This window comes from Hypanus sabinus, chromosome 5 (assembly GCF_030144855.1).
Source record: "Hypanus sabinus isolate sHypSab1 chromosome 5, sHypSab1.hap1, whole genome shotgun sequence".
Classification (NCBI taxonomy): Eukaryota; Metazoa; Chordata; class Chondrichthyes; order Myliobatiformes; family Dasyatidae; genus Hypanus; species Hypanus sabinus.
Window position 1 is genome coordinate 35,487,994 of NC_082710.1, and position 14,799 is coordinate 35,502,792.

The following is a 14,799-nucleotide window of genomic DNA, read 5'->3' on the forward strand; positions in this document are numbered from 1 at the left end:
AAAAATCAGCCGTAATTGAATGACAGCACAGACTCAATAAGCTAATTAGCCTAAATCTGTTTCTATATCTTATGATCTTGGGATCTAAAAGTACTGGCATTTCAAATTTCTGCATTTTAAATGTGATAAGTACAATCCTACCCACCTGTATTGATGCCCTCAGTCACTATCCAGGCTCCCGTGGTCTCAGCTGCTTTGATAAGTCCTTTGCCAAAGATTTGTTTGACTTTGGGAGGAAGTTCAAAATTTTGACTACCTCCATGGACAGATATCAGCAGTTTTGGTAGTTCCATCAGCCATTCCTTCAGCATCAGATGTAGGAGCTGATGAGTTTCTGTATCATACGAGACTCTGATATACTGAAGAGAATTTATAATGATTGCTAAAATAATGTTAAAGGCATTTATCATAAATCTCCCCGGTCATAACTTAATATTATTGCAACATGAGATTGACAGCAGTTTTGATAGAAAATTGTCTGGAATAACAAACAATCAGTTAAAGACTGTGAATGAGGTCAACAATCCTTCCATTGCTTGTCCACTTTGCAAGCAAAAGAAATCACAAGAAAAGACAAAACAATTTGAAGATGAGTGATGGAGGAGAAAAAATAAGACCCAAAACTCCCATTGGCACATTCACTTGACCTCACATTGCTAAAAAAAAACTTGAATAGCCTCTCAGAGATACAATTTAAAAAAAGGGTTTGTAAATTGCTTGTTGATCTTTGCCAGTAACTGCTAAAATCGTGCTTGCATTTGATGGCTTTCTCAGATGTTCCAAGTTTCAAAAATCTACATGGAGTTGAATTATAGATATTTAAAGTTTTGCTTTTTCTCTCAGCTGCAAAGTCTCTGCACAAACCAACATCTCCCAGACCTAATGTATTACTGACCGTTCTTCTTCAAATCCAGAACAACAGAGAATAAGCAGAGTCCGCAAAATAGGACAAACCAGTAGAAGAGGGATCAAGGGAGAGGATAAAGTGCTATCATATTTTTGGAAGCCATTTGTAGAACTATTGCCTCATTCTCTGTTAGGATTGCTTATACTTCACTGAGGAAGTTAGAGAGCCCTGTCAATTCTTGTAGTGAAAATTGCAACAAGACAAAGACTGCTTTGCGGTCATTGTCAATGTGATCACAACTATAATAAACCTGTTGGAATCAGGACCTTCCACAGACAGAGGTAAGGGCTTGTGTGAGTATTGTGCAATACAGTCCTGTGTAAAAGTCCTAGGCACACACACATATATATATATATATATATATAGCAAGAGTGCCGATGACTTTTGCACGGTACTGTATTTGTCAATGTGGAGCAGACAGTGAGTTTATAAATCTGGCAGGAGCAAAGGTTGTTGGAATAGTGAGGGCAGAGTGCCACAAGAGGGGTGTGGGACAGAAAGCCTAAACTTAATTTTTAAAGTAATCTATCCTCACTTCTCTGAGCTCACAGTCCAATAAGGAATCGGCTTTCTTTGCTCAGTAATGCATCTGACTAAAACCGCAGCAGGGTCTTAATGTCTGCAGAAAGGCTTGGCTGTGATCCTTCAGGTATCACCTGCAGGTTAACATGGGGAATGCTGTGATCAGATTGTGTAACTGTCCACCCCATGTTTAACTGCCTCCCGAATCAAACTTGGCAGGAAAATTTTAAATTAAAACCAATGAATTTATATGGGAATAATAAATGCTTTTATAAAAGAGTGTTAGAAGGCTGGCTTATTGCTGAAACTCTCTTCCTGTTAAATCTTGGCAAATGGAAACACAGTGTTAGCATGTATTTCAAGAGGACTAGAAGATAAAGGCAAGGATGCAATGCTGAGGATTTCTAAGCTGTGGGGCAGACCATATTTGGAGTATTGTGAGTAGTTAGAGCCCCATATCTAAATAAGTATGTGCTGGCTTTGGAAAAGGCCCAGAATAGGTTTATGGGAATGAGCACTGGGATGAAAGGGTTAACATATGAGGGACATTTGATAGCTCCGGGCCTGTACTCACTGGAGTTTAAAAACACGGATTGGGGGAGGGTATCTCATTGGAATCTACTGAATATTGAAAGGCCTGTATAGAGTTGACGTGGAAAGGATGCTTCCAGTAATTGGAGAGTTTAGGATCAATGGGCAACGCCTCAGAATAAAAGGGCACCCCTTTAGAACAGAAATGAGGAAGAATCCTTCATCTGGAGGGTGGTGAACCATGGAATTCATTGCTACAGACAGCTGTGGAGGCCCAGTAATCAGATATAATATAAACAGAGGTTGATGGTTCTTGATTAGTAAGGATGTTAAAGGTTAAGTGGAGAAGGCAAGAGAATGGGTTGAGAGGAAATAATAAATCAGCCATGACTGAATGGTGAAGACTTCATGGGCTGAGTGACCTAGTTCTGCTCCTGTCTTATGGCCTTGTAGTCTAATGCAACTAACCTTAGCTCGATAGGAATGAGCACCATCCTGGAAGTCTATGGTACCAAAAGCATCAGTTGGACTCGCAATGGTGTGATTCTCAACACACCACTCCTCCTCTTCATTATCATGAGCTGATAAATAGACAGGCAATTTACTATCCAAACCAGAGTGATCCCCTACGAGTCGGCCACAGCAGCATCTGCAGTTAAAATACAAAGATCAAACTCAATTTTAAAGCTAGTCTTTCAGTTCAACAAAAGGACAGGTTATAGCAGATATTTTATAAATTGCCATCATGTGTTCAGTTATTCAGGCAGGTGGGGTTGCCAGCCTTGGACGGTAGCCCGCCTAGGAGAAGGAAAACTTTGATTTTAAACTTCTGCTGTCTTGCAGCCATACCCACCCATGAGTAAGGCTTTGGGAGTAAACCCAGAGGAACATATCTGGAACCATGGTCCCTAGGCAGCTTGATGTTATTTACAACTTCACCCTGGCAACCTCTGCAACGACACTGGTGCTAAGCTGTATCGGTGCTTGCCCTTTCCTTGGACTACATCAGTGATGTGGAGAGGGGGAACCTGTTGCATGGGCAACAGCCGGTTCTTCAAATCTTCCCACACAGGACAGGACACAGTCCACCAGAGGCACAAACCCATGATCCCCTGGGCTGGATGACTGTCTCCTACTCCTACGACTATTCCGAAAAAATACTTCAGCTTTCGAGGAAATTTGCAAGCGTTTAACTGGTGTGGTTTGAAAATGAATAATACTCTACAAGACTGAATGATTGTATTTGCGACAGATAGTGAATTTTGCAGTAAAGCTGAACAAACTATGAACTTTAATTATTTCTAAAAATTGTAAAAATAAAATCATTCTCAAGATCAGTGGTTCCCAACCTTTTCTATGCCCAACACCTCTAGGAAATGTTTGATTAATGTTCGCACCCCCTACAAAAGTAATATCACATTTGAAGATGAATGTCTAATTTCTAATTTCTGAACCACAAATTGAATCACATACAATACTGCGGGTGAACAAATTGAACTTAAAAAAATAAGCTTTTAACTCAGTGCATAAAATGCAAATATAAATTGAGCAATTAGATTCTAATTTATTCAGAAAAAATTGTAAACAGTAAAATCAATCCCAATTGTGAACATAAAATTCAATGACTTCTTTGCTCCTGCTTCTCATTCATGATTTTGTCAAAACGTGGAACTTTCTTGCTAACTGCGGTCCACAGGTCTGCCTGTGGATTTAAGCAATTCCTAGATTTTGTCTTGATTGACAAAAGAGAACTGAATCCAGATTCACACAAGTATGTTGTTGCAAATGGAATGAGGACACAGAGTACTTTTCCCCCAAGTCTTGGGAACATATCCAGTGCTGCACACCAAAACTCCTCCAAAGTCTTGCTTTGAAATTGCATTTCAAGAGCTCGATTTGTCCACAAATCAATAAGATCTTCCTTCAGCTCTTCATCATCTGACATTTTCTCCAAATTGTAGGAGTATGGATTCATGATCCATTCTTCTGAAATCTTCAGGTCTCCAGCAGCAAAATATCCATCAAACGATTCTGACAGCACTTCCAAATAAGCCACAATTTCTTAACGCACAGTAGGAGTTATGGATCCAGCATCATCAACCATTTCTTCTAGTGAACAAAAATTTGAGAGACTGCCTCTTTCCATCCTTCGACACCAAAGAGGTAACTTTTCTTTGAAGGCATTCAACTTTTCACAAGCCTTCAATATGTTTATCCCTTTTCCTTGAAGAGAAACACTCAGGTCATTCATACAAGTGAAAATGTCAGCTAAGTAAGCCAGCATTTGGGTGAATTCCTGTGATTCCATTGCCCCAACCAGATCACGTTCACGGTCCTCCAGAAGAACTTTGATTTCTTCCCGCAGTTCAAAGAAGCGGGTTAAAGCTTGTCCTCGCGACAACCAATGAACTTCTGACTGGAAAAGCAAAACTGAATGCTCACTTCCCAGATCCTCACAAAATGATTTGAAGATGCGATGGTTCAAAGCACGCCCCCGATCCAGTTGATGATCTTCACACAAGTATCAAGGACTTACTTCAAATTTGGAGGCAATGTTTTTGATGTCAAAGTATGCCGATGAAGAAAACAATGGGTAACTTGCAAGTCTGGAATCTCCTTTTTCATCAACGCAGAAAAGCCAAATTTATTTCCAAGCATTGCAGGTACCCCATTAGTGCACACAGAACCAATGACTTTGATATCTAAATCATGTTTGACAAAGAAGTCTTTCACCAGCTGCATCACATCCTTTGCAGTTGTGTTTGTTTTCAGATCTTTACAAAACAGGAAATCTTCCTTCACAGCACCATTATTGACATACCTCACTAACGTGATGAGTTGACTATAACTGGAGACATCAGTTGACTCATCCAACTGAATAGAGATTTTAAGAGGACTAGCTCTGACATCTGAGATGACTTGGTCCAAAATATCTTCACCCAAATCACTGATACGGAGGTAAATGACATTATTTGATAGGGGCACCTGTTCAAATTTTTTTCTTGCTTCTTTGTCCAGGATAATTGTTGCCATTTCCAGTGCACATGGCTTGATGAGATCTTCCGTAATTGTATGGGGCTTCTTGGATTTGGCCACTTTATATGCCACTTGGTATGAAGCAAGAAGAAGTGGTTTTTTAACAATTCTGGAAGAGTTCCTTGTGAATCAAAACGAGCTCTTTTGATTTTCAATGACCCAACATCATGTCCTTCAACATCAGCTCCGCCATGCTTGTTCTTGAAGTGCTCTTGAAGCTTGAATGGCTTCAGATTTGAGTTGGAAAACACAACGCTACGAAAAATGCACTGGGGTTTTTGCAAGCCATCATTTCCTGTTGTGCAAGTGAAACCAAAGCACACATAGTCATCATTCTATTTCCTTCTTTTTGACATGATGAAGGGTTAATGAAGGGTTAAGGGTAAAGAGAAAAATATGAGCTAATATGACAAAAGCTATCTGACTAATTCAGAAATTTCCGCTTTACCCAACCAGACACGCCTATAGCAAAGTATCGCGAGAAATACGCTTTTGAATATTATATTACAATATTATCTGCGGTTACGCCAAGATAAATCGTCAGGTGGAAATGCTATGGGGACACGACATGACTTATTAGGCTACTCTCTACTGAATTTACACACCTATTTCCGATGATTACCAGAGATATGAACTCCCATCACACGATTCAAAGTCCTCGTTGCTAACCATGATACCCCCTCAACTAGCACAATACAAAATTATCAACAATTCAAGAAAAAAACCTTTTAAGAGAAAAAAAACCTTTGAAATTCAAAAACTTCTTTAATGCATTGAGACAAATACGAATGAATGACTTCAGCTGCTTTTTATCAAAATGCAGCTTTTAAAAATTTTGTAATTGAATAATTTACCTACTGTCCGCGGGTTTGGTTTTAACGCATAGTCGTTACTCGATGGTTGATTCAGGATGTATAAAGATTTTGGCATTATGAGATGATTTTTAACTCTGAGATGTATCCTTCTAGTTAATATTGATGAAACTCCTCAACTCTGAGCTGTAACTCCCAGGTAACACTGATGAGAATCCTCAGCGCTGACTCGGGCAGCAGGAAACTGGAGTGAGTTTACGTCTCTCTCGACACGGGCAGCGGGAGACTGGAGTGTGCTTGGGACAAACGTTACTACCACTTCTCAAGGCACACTGGCAGCTGGCTGAATGACGACTCGTGACTTGTCATTCAAGGACACAAGCCACTCCTTTGTCGCACCCCCTGAAATTCCATCTCACACGCCCTGGGGGTGCGGGCACCCCAGGTTGGGAACTCCTGCTCAAGATGGATTTTTCTCAAGAAATGCAATATGTTAAATAACAATATTACTCTTTTCTTTAAATAGGTGCTTAAATTGTGGTTTTTCAGTCTCCTTTTATCTTGCATTTTTATCAAGGCATCAACAATAGAGAATAGGCAGACTTTTACACATACTTACTTGCAGAGAGGTGGATATTTATCAGCAATATCCACATTTTGTAATCTCAGTGGTGATATCAAGAATGTTCCTGACAGAGCTTCCCATGCAGAGAACTTCAAGTTCAATTGTCATGCAACCACACATGAATACTCATGGGTACAGCCAAACGAAATAGTGTTACTTGGGGCAATGGTGCAAAACAGTACCAACCACACAAGATACATATAGCACATATAAGGTAACAATAAAACACAGTCACAGGATAAAGTACAGATGATGCCATAGGAGCATGGCATGGAATACAAGATTGTACAACAACATAAGGGAATTGATAAAAGTGCAGGAAAATATGCTTGATAGTTTGAAGAGTTATTATCACAGAAATTAAACAGTTCAAACTATGATTTTAAATTTCATCCAGAAAATCAGTAGAATCACTGTAATATGGTATGAGGCTGCGAAGTTTAAAATGGGTGGACTAACTTAAAGATTATATCCAATTTTAAAGATGGTTGAATCCAATTTTAAATTGATTACTTTTAAAATATCTTTAGAATTTGTTAAGAAAGTATTTGTTAACGACACTAAGCAGTCAGGTTTGAGAAAAAATGGTTGTACAAAATGTATAACCCATTATTTTATCCACCTACTCACTCTACTCAGCAAAAGAATAATGAACAGAGGTATTGAGAGCAGAAAAAATATTCATACAATGGAGCATTTTTCTGGCGGGAATTTCTAACAAAGTCAAGTGAAAGTCAAAGTAAATTTATTATCAAAATACATAAATGTCACCATATACTACTCTGATTTTTCTACTGTGAATGCCTGCAGGACAACCAAAGAAATACAATGGAATCAATGAAAAGCTACGCACAAAGACAACAACCAATTTGCATCAGAAGACAAGCTGTGCAAATACAAGGACAAATGATAATAATAGTAAGAATGATAATCTGAAACTGATCTGCAAAACAAAGAAAAATAAGAACTGAAATGACAAATTTGAGTAAACACTATATACAGTCATTAACTTTAGCAAGGACAGAGGGAGGAAGATGAATAATACACATGAAACGTTGCACAACTCAGATAAAACTTCCATTCATTAATTATACTGAGAACATGCATCCTTGAAATTGAGTCTATAAGTTGTGGAATCAGTTCAGCATCAAGATGAGTGAAGTTTAACATCTGATTCTGGAGCCTGCTGGTTAAAGGGTATTTATTATACATTCCTGAACCTGGTGGCGTGGGACCTGGCACCGGAACCTCCTTCCCACTGGCAGCAGTGAGAAGAGATTAAAGTCTGGATGGGGGGAATTCAACAATCAAACTTATTGAGTGGTTCATGAATTTGTTAAAAATTGTCTGCGAAACAGGAAGGATTTGAAACACGGAAGCACATAAATTCCAGAATATTTCTGATTAAATTTTGCAAATTTATACTGTAATTTTTCTGGAAGTTCTGACTGTTTTCCCCGTTGGAGCAAAGAAGGTTAAGAGGAGGGTTGGTAATAATATACAAGACACTGTTTTCACAAAGGGAACTTGGGGATAAAGAAAGTGGCACGACAGACTTTTAACACCACAAATCAGTGAGCTGTTTTGTTATGTCTCCTCTCTGGCTGTGAAACAAGGACATCTCTTTTTCCTTTATTAGGGAGAGACAGCCTGTGGTATGATGAATTGTCAGGGGTGAATGATCAGTTTCTGTTGTACTACTGATCATGGTCTTTACTGGGAGCTGTGCTTGGTGGGTGGAGGATGCTGATGTATTTTTGTGGAAGTGGGTAGGGGTGGGGGAGGGTCATCGATTAGCTGCTGCTTGTGCGTGGGAGAGGAAGTAGGGACGGGCTTTGGGGTTCTAGCGTTTTAACTGTCATTCATTCTTTGGGCACTCTTCTGTTTTTGTGGATGTCTGTGAGGAAAAGTTATTTCAGGATGTATATTGTATACATTTCCCTGACAGTAAATGGAACTGTTGAACTATTGAGTAATTAGGATCTGTAATGCAATACCTGAAAGGATGGTGGAAATATTAAAAATGGAATTGATTAGACAATTCAGAGAGAGTATTTTGAAGAGATGTAGGGAGTGACTAATGGAATTGTGCTACTCAGAACTTGCATAAGCTCAAAAGACAGAATGGGCATTTCCTGGCTGTGCTAATTCCACTTCCATGATTTTATGAATAGTAAACACAGAAGGTTATCAAATAAATGCATGCAGGTAGTCTTGATAAATATGCCCTAAACCATGAAATGATTGACAGTCAAAAATGAGATTACTTTTGGCAGGTGGAAAAAAGTGACCCCTAATTAATCCAATAATAAACTTGGAAAAGTAAGACACAGCGGCCAGGGAAAAGAGAAATTGGAAAAATACGGTTTAATTTGAACCTTCAAGAATTGACAAGAAAAAAAGTTCCTTGAAGTTAACTAATTGAAAGAGGTACTATATTCACAGAAACAATGTCATCTTTTTTTAATCCTTATCTAGAAATATATAAAAGACAAAGTTTGGGTATTGTATACATTTCTGGTTGACACATTACAGAAAGGATGTGCTTAGAAATGAAAGAATACAGAAAAGATTGAACAGGGTGTTGTCTGGCATGTTAACATGGTACAGTACAATAATACATTTTTTTTTACAATAATGCTTAATTATACTGCAAGGCAATTAAAGGGTTTTGGTTATATATACCTGGCCATTGTGTGGACTAGTTAGTCACGTTACTTAGAGGAAGGTTTAACATAAAGTACTATCTTATTCTATCAAAGCTGTTGAAGCATTAAGTTCATTTACTCTTTCTTCTTGGTTTCTTAGGACCAAATATAACTAGGTATATCAGTAAATATTTGAATTTCTCTCCCACAGAGAGCTTCGGACATTCAGTCCTTAAGGCCTGTTTTTTAAGTTTTTTTAATAATGATTGACCTTTGTTAAGTTTTGGTTACTTGGGCAATTCTAGATTTCGGACAAGAAAATGGAGTTGTATACCTCAATTAAATCACCTCTCATTTTCCTAAAACCCAAAGAGTAATGACATCCTGCTTTCTATCACTGTATTTAAACAGTAGAAGGCCATCAGAGTGGAAGGTATTACAGGGAATAGAGGTTATTACCATGCCTAAAGCTTGTATTCTCCAACAAAACTGCCGTTGAAGGCTGTAAATGGACTTGAAATGTTTGACTTTCCAGAGGATCATTAAGGTGGGCGTTTCCACCTTGTTTCTGCTACACGCCTAACCATATATTGTAACTTCAGCTTCTTTCCTCTCACACCCTCCCAGAAACCTGTCAAGCACCCACATGGAGAGTGATTATTATTAGGGTGGCCCTGATTTCTGCACTAGAATAGTCAGCAGCAACACAGAGATCCCCCTCTGCAGACCAGCACAAGGCACAAGGATTTCTGGCCTTGTTACCTGAAATTCAGACTTTATCTATTGCTTAGAAAAGTCATAAATGAAAACAGTATTTCCTGTACTTACCGCACCAGGTTCTGGCAAATCTGGCATCCTGGAAGACACCTGCCATAAAGAAGAATTCATGTTCACTTTCTTCCACAATTTATCCATATACTATTAAAAATCAATTCCATTATAAACTATGTCTTCTGTATCTCCTACTTTATATTCCCCCTTCAGTTTTGCAACAGAAGCTCTTTTTCACTGAAGGACCTAACATTATGATCAACACTAGATAGAACACACCCACCCATAAGGTCGATTCTCTCTACTGGTCCTCAGCTGCGAGTTTTCAAATCATTCCGCAGCCCCCTCACCCCCACTACCAACACCACTGTACCATTTCCAATACCAATAGCCCCTGTGCTCTCCCTAACTGCAAAAGAATAGTTCCTCCAATCCTTACAAGTGTATTTGAGGCATCTAACCTGTGTGAATCTCTTGAACTTGTTATAATTTTTCCACATTCTCGCTTATAAAAGACTCCTTCGATCCATGACTTCTGAGTCTAAAAATAAGAGAAAAATCTAATTAATATTTTTCATGGTTTCAAATAGACTGGATGGTTTCGTGATTGAAATCCGATGCATAACCCTGGTCTTTAACCTGTGATGGCCTCTCATTGGCTGCAAATGCCTGCTGGGTACTAGCTTGTTCAAGTGGATGGGCCAGTGACACAGAAGTTACATAATTTCGATAAAGAAATTCTTTAACAAGTTCACAACTCTGCTGTATCCTTATTACTGGGCAAATAGGCTGAAGATACACTGTCCATGTAAATCGAGTAACAATATGGGGTTGTGCTTCTCAGAAGCGAAGCTGTCCAGCCAAAGTGAACAGGGGTGGTGATTCAATGATGGAATATCAGAGTACCGGAGGGCATAGATTCAATGTTATTGAAAAGGACTGACAAGATAAAAACTTTTTCAAACTGCAAGATGTGGAATGGATTGATTGAAATGTTGATAGAGACAGATTCAATGTGAAGGAAAATGGGTTAGTCCAAAGTGCAAAAATAACAGAGCTACAGAGAAAGAAACTGAGAACACACTAATTGGATTTTAGAAAGTACTTCTGCGCTAAATGAGTCAAAGAGCTTCTTTCTATGAGGATTCTGAAGTTCTATCGTTTGGTATTACTGTTGGACGTCACCTATTCAAGCTGCATAGATTCAGGAGTACTGGAGGCAAGGCTTTCTGTGGTATCAGTTAAACGTGCACATCAGAAGCTATGGATACACTTAGCAATTTACTGAGGGGACTTTTTGCTGCAATTTGCTACACAGTGAACCAGTTTTAAAAACCCAGATGAAAGGCCTTGACCCAAAATGTCAAGGGTCCAGTTTCCTCCATTGATGCTATCTGACCTGCTGAGTTCCTCCAATGTTGTGTGTGTTGCTCCAAATTCCAATGTCTGCAGCCTTGTGTTTCTCAAATTTTAAAATGTTTGAAATACTGCTGTTCAGTTGTAACTTGCCGAATTCTGCTCAGCAGCTTCTTACTTGACAGATTACTTCTTGCTCTCAAATGACATTATAGTGTAGAACTTTGTAAGTAAGCCCAGGATAACACAGAGCCATAGGGTCATAGAGCACTACTGCACAAAAACAGGTCCTTTGGCCCATTTTGTTTGTGCTGAACAATCATTCTGCCTAGTCCTATGGACCCACAGCTGGACCGTAGCCCTCCATACCTCTCCTATCCACGTACTTATTCAACCCCCTTTTAAATGTTCAAATTGAACCCACATCCACCACTTCCATTGGCAGCTCATTCCACACTCTAACCATCCTTCAAGTGGAGGTTCCCCATCAGGTTCCTCTAAGCATTTCACCTTTCACCCTTAACCTATGACCTCTGGTTGTATTCTCACCCAACCTCAAAGGAAAAAGTCTGTTTGCATATTCCCTATCTATACCCTTCATAATTCTGTATACCAAAAAACAAATCTAATACATTGGCTGGGAATTAAACACATGCAGAAAGTGAATATTTTACGCCTACAGCACCAATGCTCAGTTTACAGATGCCATGGACCTCAGTACTTAGACAACTTAGAGACAGCTCTCCTGTCATCATCTTCCAGAGTGTGATTGGCACGTCTGCAGTCTTTCCTTCCTACACGCTGAAGAAGTCTAATATATCTGACACATGTGGTGGATATCAAACTAATAGTTAGTTTAATTGTTCTTCAGGTTTTCTTTGCCATTAATATTGCTGCAAAATTAAGTAGGCTATAAATTGAGCTGATGAAATCACAGTAGTTTGATGAGCTGATGGGATTTTATCATCCATTGTCTTCCGGGATATGCTATCAGTCAGCATGCTATCTTATTCTTTAGGTTGCTGACAACTGCATCAGCTCTTTATTTTTAATGAAATGAAGGTGAATGAAGTTGGGATTAAAATTTCACTTTGAATGTTCATAATGCTTTCCTCTACCACACCAGCACATTTTTCAATCTAAACAACTCCAAAACTCCAGAAATACCTCTAAACAGCAGCCTCACAATCTGTGTAGCAATGCCAGCTACAAACGTTCTATCCAGCTCTTCTTAGGGGGAAACACCGCTGACAAAGGAAGAGAACACAGAGTCGATGCTGTTAAAGCTCATTTTCACTTTGGACCGGAGTTGAACAAATTTCCTGGACACTATCAAATACATCTTGGTGGGACATTTATTTAATGCTGGAGGCAAAGTGAGAAATGAAATAGGGGTTACATTATCATAAAGATCAAATAGGGAGCTCGGCCACGTAAATGGATGAAACCAAGTGGATGGAGAGAACTGAGTCTCCCATCTTTAAATTATTCTTACATCTTGCCTTACTCTTCATAACTAATTGATATATAAAACATATTATAAAAGCAGGAGATGAAAGAGAATTAATTCAGAGTTTCTTATTGTAGAAAAAGATAGTACCTTGATTAATAAAGCAGCAAGCCTTTGGAGTACAAAATAGAAACTACAGGTATGGCAGTAACAGTAAGAGAAAATTTACACAGTAGTTTCATCCAAACAAATGGTATCACAAAGTATAACACAACCACTGGGTTAATTTTGCAGTGCAGTAATCACTAGCATATAACAACATAGCTAATTAGCAAAGCTCCTCAAACAGTAAATGATATGAATGACCAGATAATTGATTTTTTTAAAAACTGTAAGCTAAGAAAGTATCGTTGACTGGGGTAATACCTGGCTCTTCTTCAAAGTAGATGTGATTGCTCTGGGATTAACATTTCATCCAGTCCACAGTGTCTTTTGACAAAACAGTATTTCCTCTGCACTAAAGTGTTACCTGAATTGTGTGCACATGTTCTGGAGTGTGGTTGAATATATCAACTTTATACTCAATAACACCCCTGGAAGTTTATCTCATCAAAGAGTTACTAATAAAATGTGGCACTACTCAGGTTGCATTGAAGGGATAGGAGTTTTATTTCCATCACAGTGATAGCAGGAATAAATAATTGAAGGTATTTTATATACCAGGTGATAATTAAACTCTCAAGCATCGGTGTAAACATTAACATTTAATTGTAAAGCAATTAGGTGGTAGAAGTGACTACATTAAGTAAACATGCAATTTACTTTGGTAACTGCTCTGTTATATGTACGAACAATTTAAGAATCACAAATAAAACTGAAAAGTTGATGTGAATAAACCGCACTTCAGAAATAGATGGCAATTCAGAAAATGTTTATATTGCTAAATACTCCAACGTTAGCATTTGAGTCCAAACTTAGGATCTGTATTTGTTACCACTGAGCATACAATACAGTTAGAACTACCAACTGCCCTCATGAAGAGCACATGAACATAGACAATATTATAAACAGATTATCAACATCAAAGATCTGGTTCATAAATATAATGTGACTTACCATATTTTAGAATCAATTGTATTAGTTTCCAAATTGTTGAGGAAGTAAGCCTTTTTTTTCCCAAATATGTACTCTACAGAAGGATAAATGCAAAAGTCTGCAACACAGTAGCAATATTAAGGTAATGCCTTTGCTTGGTTTTAACACCCATGAGCACAGAACTACACAATAGTATGTAGTCTGAAACAGGAAAGCAAACCATCTATAACAGATGATGTACTCCCCATTTGTCATCCACAAATGCAGAGAAACTGTAAAGCAGTAAAACAAGGAAAGGCTCTACCAACTGCTAAATCGACAAGATCTTTGTCAAAAGTGCATGTGTCAAGGACAAATCTAGTGACATATTTTAACCCTTCCAAGACTCTAGGTAAAATCCACCAGTTTATTAAGGCATCTCCGTTCAGTGTTCAGCAATTTTTCTCTCCTTCTGTCTTCCAATTCGTATTTTGTAATATTCATCATTTAAAGGGAAGTAGGATTCTTTGACAGTTTGCAATACAGAAATTAATTACTTTGTTAGAAACAGCAAAAAGCAACAAGTAGATAAAAGGTTAAACCTTCTTCCCTCCACAACACCGTGGTTTGTGGAGGGGTTTAAATACAGGTATATCTGCATTCCTCAGCTGAAACCCAACAATAACCAGAGTTGCCTGTTCTTTTTCAGTATATTTTATTGGATTTATATGAAATTTACAAATACAGAGCAGGCAAACCCTAATTAGAATCACAGCACCAATATAACAACTGCTTAAATTCAGTAGATTATGATAGTTTGAACCACTTACTGAAATGCTCATAGCTATAAGCCTGAGCCGACAAACTAAAATAAAATCTGTGAGTCGGCTGAAGTTGTCTTAATATAAATTCTGTATGAAGTCATTAGCAGTTTAAAGGCTATGGTGAATGTTTAAAGGAATTGAGGTTAGATCAGTGGTTACCAAAGTGAGTGACACTGCTCCCCTGAGGGGTGATGGGGATTTCTAAGAGGACAATAAAGATAAAGGGGGAAGTGCTCAGCAGCA

At 38.4% G+C, this 14,799-nt stretch overlaps 1 protein-coding gene across 10 annotated transcripts in view; it reads right to left on the bottom strand.

The window, feature by feature from the left end:
• Window positions 1–14,799, bottom strand: part of trpm6 (transient receptor potential cation channel, subfamily M, member 6) — a 133,969-nt gene that overhangs the window by 95,551 nt on the left and 23,619 nt on the right. For 9 of the 10 annotated variants that reach the window (XR_009512152.1, XR_009512153.1, XM_059969709.1 and 6 more), the window contains exons 2-5: window positions 10,314–10,393; window positions 9,910–9,948; window positions 2,429–2,609; window positions 146–359 (exon numbers count right to left, since the gene is read on the bottom strand). Coding sequence is in view for 8 of the 10 variants with exons in the window: in XM_059969709.1 (XP_059825692.1) it covers window positions 146–359; window positions 2,429–2,609; window positions 9,910–9,948; window positions 10,314–10,393 (514 nt within the window). In the remaining 2 variants the exon portion in view is untranslated. Of the gene's footprint in view, window positions 1–145; window positions 360–2,428; window positions 2,610–9,909; window positions 9,949–10,313; window positions 10,394–14,799 lie in introns of those variants that run through there. The other variant, XM_059969712.1, reaches the window with a different exon arrangement.